The following is a 5999-nucleotide window of genomic DNA, read 5'->3' as shown; positions in this document are numbered from 1 at the left end:
CTCTTCTCCCATCCCATCTAGAGACTGTATTTAACAGTCAGTGCAATGCAATGTAGGGCTTTTGAAGAGCCATTGTTGAGCTGTTTCTAGTGTATTGCTGCTCATGATTTGGTGTCTCAGTTCAGACACATAAGGATAACGTTGGTACACCAGTAGGTGGCAGCAAAGCTCAAAGATTAGCTGAAGCATCAACTTAATTAAAATATGTTCTGATTCACTGTGTTTCTGGTGGTTAACAAAGGTCTGGCCATAGACAGATATTTGCGCAAAAAAGGTCATCCCTGCAAATACAGTGTGTGATTGTAATAACCCGAGATCCAAGATGCAAGAGTATAACTTAAATAACAGGGTCTTTATTAGAACCATCTCTGTTGAAACCTACACATAGTGTTCTCTAAGGACTTCCTCGACCCCACGGTATCCTAGGTAGAGGGTAAGTATGTAGGGCGCTACTGACCTCTAGTGGCATAACTTGAACTGCATTATATACTTACACATTCACATTACTACATTGATCAAAGCTGAGAACACCGTATTCCATGTAACGTGGGTTTTGCAGACTGAGTATGATCTGCTGTGATGTGTTTAATTACTGACCACAGATAAAGGTGTTTACTTGTACTCAGATATAAAGTTGTTGTTTAAGAGTACTCATCGTATTTGTTTAAATTGATGCAGGCAAGTTCAAATTACAGTAGCTTACAGGCTGAGCGGTTCTCTAAATACAAGTACAAGTGTGACATCGAGACAAGTGATTATTTTGGGAGAGCTGAAAACAAACAGTTGACTTTATATATAAGGATTTTTAATGGGCCTGTTTATTTATTTATTTATTTCGACCAGTTTAAGCAGCTCCGCGATTTACAGAGGCTGGGATGAACTAACAACGCGCGTGAAAATGTGAATACTATTTTTATTTGCACTCTGCAACAGATGTGCGCTCGCTCGCTAATTAGTTAATTAGTGGTATGTATCTCGTCTGCATCGTGAGCCTTTCTGCTTTTATAAGCCCATCTCTAAGGACCACGTCAAGCTAAAGGGTGGACTGCTTGTGCTTTGGCATTTTAGCTGGGTTTTGGCACCGTTAATTTAGTGAGACTGTGCCTGGCTTCTATTCAATGATGATACGTCTTGGATTTGGGTGAGTGTTTCTCGTTTCTCTTGTTGTGTTTTTATTAACTTATTTTCTTTCTTCTCACTTTTGCTTCTTTGCTTGCTATGCAGAATAACACTGCTGTTAGCGGTGCTAGCCACTGAAGTTAGGACCCAAAACCCGCCCCCAGGTAGGCCTTTTTAACTTGACGCAAGTAGATTACTGTTCTCTATTTGCTGCTCGTCTTTAAAGATCGGTGTGTTTTGCAGGGTTTGTGACAACAGAATGTCTGGGACACTTGATGATGATTATGCTGGATAAGTCTTTTCTTGTGGGGAAACATTTCCGCATCGATATTATTGGTGAGCCTGGTGACGACACACGTCTATCACTATTCTGTGTGTATTTAATCAGCTGGCAAAATGTTGATTAGGGGGGAGGGGGGAGGGAATTAATCGCCAGTAGCATTGTTCCTGTCATTAAATGCTCAAATAGAACGGGGGCTTATTTAGATTGTGTTAGTTGTTTTGTTACAGTATTGACATGTCATTTTTTTTTCTGTAGATGTCAAGGGGACTACCTTTAATCTCTCTCCAAGGCTGGCAACACAGTGTGGATATAGCTTAACCGTTGACTTCTTGGGGAATGCCAGGTTACATGCTTCTGTGCTGAGCTGCTTTATTGTGAACACGGTAAGTGTTCAATTTCTGTTCCCAATATATGTACGTTGTAATTGGGATACAGTCTAACACTGTCTTTTCATTTTAAGAATGATGAGACCTACCGCCTCTCTGTACTAATCCGCGTTTCTCCCAATGGTGATATGTCCTCGGCTTCCTCCTATGCACAAACTGTGACTTGTGTTTATTCTCAATGGGCAGCAAGGGAAATTCTATGTGAAAGAAACTACATGGAGGTAATTATAAAATTGTACATTGCTCAGAACTCTTGGCCTACAATATCATCCCTGAACCCTTTGTTGCTAAAGAAGTTGGTTCCATTCATGAAGGCCAAAACTTCCCTTTTGATTCTCCGAAAAATAGTTCTGACTAGCTAGATTGAACCCATACAGTGTGAACTAAGCAATGACCTGGTCTGTGTCTCTACCCTCTTTTGTTTTTTAGGTTTCCGTGAGACGAGGCATACCACTTATTGACCCAAACGTTGCTCAAGATGAGCCTGACTGGGTTAACATATATCCTGAGGTAATCCTAATTTAAACACTGTTTCTTAAATGAATACTGCTGACCTAGGACTAACTGTATTGTCTGCCCTCCCTCCTAGGCAACTGCTGCTGACCATGCAATCTGGCAAGTAGTGTTTCATCTGGCACAAAATAAAAAGAAAGAGATGACTGTTGCTCAGGCCATGTTGAGTGGTTATGGAATAAACACTACCCCAACCAGAGTTATGCTAAGAGCTGCCTACAATGCAACAGAAACTCAGCCTCAGCTAGTGAGTGTGGCCAGGTCTTGCTTTTATTCTTTTCTCAAACATACTTGCATCCCCATCAGGAACATTCTCTCTCTCTCTCTCTCTCTCTCTCTCTCTCTCTCTCTGTCCAACAGATCCAAACTGTACCAATGGCAGTCCTAAGGTCAACTACCTTCTATAAGCAAAGATGGATGGTCTTGATGGTGGACACTGCAATTGCATGCCCTACTGGTGAGAAGGCTTGTCTGGGAGGCCTCTTGGAATTGCAATTGTATTGCTTTGTCATCGCCCTCTTCTCTTTGCACTTTCAGATGGTACATCATTCACAGAGGAGATGATTGCATGGAAAGTTCCCCGTGTCATACCTCCCCTTGTTCCTACAGCACCACTTACTAGCCTCAGTGTTCAAATGGGAATTGATGGGCGCAAGCTTGACCCGGCAACAGTTAGTAATAGAAGATATGTACTGGATGTGGGTCCTGAGCTAATCACGGTTAAAATTCCAGTGGGCGCAGATGGTGGATATTATAAGGTCTGTACAAGCTTAGATTTTTCACTAATGTGTTGGAATGACCAAGTTCAATCTAAGCTTATTCTAGCTTTCATCTTTCCAGAGTGATGTCTTGAACAACACCTATGCGATTTCTTATTCTATTGCTCCAATGCTGGAGCATACCTGGCAGGATGTGACTGAGAAGACCAAGCACACTATACTTCACCCAATAACCACTCCTTTGATGCCTAGGCCACCTTTTGTCATAAACAGTAAGTGTTTAAAATGTCTTTGCAGGACTGGTGTACCAAATACATTGGGCTTGTTGACTGTCTTTTCCACTTGATCCGAACGTGCCTTTCAGACACTGTTCCTAAAGACCGAGTGTTCAATGTGACCCTGGGGATATTCCTGCCTGATGTGGATCTTGTCGACATTACATTTGGACTTGAGACTTTGACTGTGCCAGAAGCCAATCTGAAAGGGTATAATATCCAGGAGCACGTCTTTCCCAATGGATCCAAGACCTACACGCTCCAGGTGCCATTTGTGGACCCCAATGTAAAGAAAGAGGTAACCTTTATTTTTGTTTCTCAGGTTTAACAGGCTGTGTGTGTGTCCCCTCCTTACATAGTTATTGTCTTGCAGGTAACTCCTCCAGACACCAGAACTTATATTCTACCCCTGACCTACTTGCTGAATATTGTGCCAGAGAACAAGCCTTTTACCTATCCTGCTGAAGTGCAAGCCTCTGTGAAAGATATCAGTAAGTCTGCAAATACCTCTTGAGGGGAGGCTGTTGAATGTGTCCACTGCTAATCTTGAAGCCAGGGTTGCCCATGCTGTGGCTCTGGAGGAGCTGGGGATCAAGAGTGGCTGTTCAGGTTTTATATATTGAAATCCCAGTGCTATTCTATTAACTTGGAAACTGTTGCCAGCTTCTGGCAAGGTGGTAAATCTGTGCAAGGCCAAACGGGTTGTGCTACGAGTTTTCACATTTTGTCCTTTCTGAGATGTATAAAATCATTGGTCCCCGCATTCAATGTCCCAGCACAGATGTTTAAAGGGGAAGAGGACATGGTATAGATCCCCTATCTGCAGTAAAATACAGCAAGAACTGCAACCATAAGCTACCAGACTATTGTAAACCCCCTAGAATTAATCCTAATATCAATGTATGTAAGCAATAAATTCCTTTTAAATGTTTTGCAAGTTTATACACAAACTAAATAGTAGAAATGCTGTAGAGGTTAATTTACCAGCAGCTCTTCAAGGTGGTCCTTTATTTCTTTGCTAGGCAACTTTACAAAACCCAATCTACAGTAATTGGCTGTGTTCAAAAAGTGATTTCCTTGATGCATGTGACATACTACAGCACTACCAAATAAAAATACAAAGTGTTTGCAACCCTACTTGAAGCGGACACAATTAGCTAGCTGTGGTGTTTCTTAACATTGCCTTCAATTATGGATTGAATCTAATGGCACCCTTTCCATTGTGTGGTCTGTTAATTTTTGTGTAAAACCTGAGACTTAGATCTGTACCATTTGAAGCCTATCACTTGGGTAGTTCATTGGTATTTGTAGAGATTTGCATTTTTGAAGTGTGGTGGTGACCTTGACCTGTGCCAAAGGATCCTATGATGTGTGGCATAGTGTTAAGGTGCACTTTTTCATGGTCAAACTTCTCTGATCAAATTGCTTTGAAACCATTTCTTTAAATCTGGCTTCCGAGTTCCCTAAATTCTTTTGAGGAACTTCAGACTCCTCCAGTGTTTTGGGAAACACATTTTGAATGAACGATCTAGCTTGCCACCTAATTGTACAGACTTTCACAGCTGTTCAAAACTATTTGGGGTAGTGCAAGTATCCTGTAACTTTTGGGGGAACTAAACTTGTAACACTGCTATTTCCAAGCCACTGTTTGTTCAAATACTTTTGGGAGTCCTGCTACAAATGCAGTAGCCTACAATAATGCATGATTAGCATGCCATTGTTTTGCAGCTCCTCGGTCAAATGGGATCATTTCTTTTTGAAGCAGCTTTTTTTTCCTTAAATGTGATCGGTTATTTATTGTAATACTTCAGCAGTGTCTCGTCAGTATTCGGCAACAAACGTGGCCAAATGTTAGTAACGATGGAAATCTCAAACCAATGACCTTCAAGGTTTCATTACTGGTGTTCACTAAACATTGTTCTGTTTGTCAATGGTGGTTTTTCTCATCCATCCCTTGACCTGTTTCTCTTCTGCTTGCAGTCCTACCTACAGTAACTGGCTATTGTGATGTTGCTGCATTCTATGTCATGGTAAAATATGGCAACATGGGTCGCAACTGGATTCCTTATGTGGGCTCAAGAGAACTTGGTGGAAGTTTGCTTGCCCTGTACAAATATAATTCTAATGCGACACATTTCTGGATCACTGTGCCTTACAGTGCAATTGATGCCACATATGAAGTAAGTGATCTCATGTGATGTGTTATGTAGCTGTTTGGGTTGACCACAATACTGACCTGATGTATTGTCTCTGCAGGTGATCAAATCTTCGGAGATCAGGAGCAGGCTGGACTTGACCTTGAAGGATATTGAGACCACGTTTGTGCTGACTAGCTTCTCTCTGTCCTGTGGCTTCCCTACGAAGATGATTGGTAACTAACTACTTTGTGTATAAAATCTTCCAGTGCTGGAGAATTGCTCTCTTACAGAGTCTTTGTAAGATGAACGGTTGGTGATGTTAGCCACGAGGGTTTCCATTGTTCACAAAGCAGGTCTGCTCTGCGAGGGTGGCTAGGCATTGAATTACTTCAGAAAGCTGCCACCATTTTGATTTTAATTTTGGTGGAGCTTGATTCATACTCTTGCTACCTGTTTCAGTAACTACTTTTACCAAGGGAACTAGTCAATGCTAGCGTTGCACGAATGGACTGAAACCCTTGGACAATTTAACATACCTTTTAGCAAGGTTAACTGTCTGCGCAGTT

The 5999-nt window shown here is 41.6% G+C and overlaps 1 protein-coding gene across 1 annotated transcript; it reads left to right on the top strand.

Annotated features, from left to right (window-relative positions):
- Positions 1–1125: 1125 nt before the first annotated feature.
- LOC121298414 lies at positions 1126–5674 on the top strand. Its single transcript, XM_041225540.1, has 13 exons — positions 1126–1283; positions 1363–1455; positions 1658–1785; positions 1863–2009; positions 2218–2298; positions 2378–2548; positions 2662–2758; positions 2839–3059; positions 3142–3292; positions 3385–3593; positions 3669–3786; positions 5276–5475; positions 5552–5674. The coding sequence occupies exons 2-13, from the start codon at positions 1395–1397 to the stop codon at positions 5672–5674; spliced, it is 1707 nt and encodes a 568-aa protein (XP_041081474.1). The 5' UTR covers positions 1126–1283; positions 1363–1394.
- The last annotated feature ends 325 nt before the right edge of the window (positions 5675–5999 follow it).

This window comes from Polyodon spathula, chromosome 23 (assembly GCF_017654505.1).
Source record: "Polyodon spathula isolate WHYD16114869_AA chromosome 23, ASM1765450v1, whole genome shotgun sequence".
Taxonomy (NCBI): domain Eukaryota; kingdom Metazoa; phylum Chordata; class Actinopteri; order Acipenseriformes; family Polyodontidae; genus Polyodon; species Polyodon spathula.
Note: the sequence above shows the minus strand (reverse complement) of the source record. Positions and strands in the feature narration are given on the sequence as shown.

Excerpts from the sequence above, each read along its gene's own strand:
- LOC121298414 (XM_041225540.1), top strand. The coding sequence starts at position 1,395 with ATGATGATTATGCTGGATAAGTCTTTTCTTGTGGGGAAACATTTCCGC. Across the intron at positions 2,759-2,838 it reads TGCAATTGCATGCCCTACTG|ATGGTACATCATTCACAGAG; the intron begins GTGAGAAGGCTT and ends TTGCACTTTCAG. Across the intron at positions 3,787-5,275 it reads AGCCTCTGTGAAAGATATCA|TCCTACCTACAGTAACTGGC; the intron begins GTAAGTCTGCAA and ends TTCTGCTTGCAG.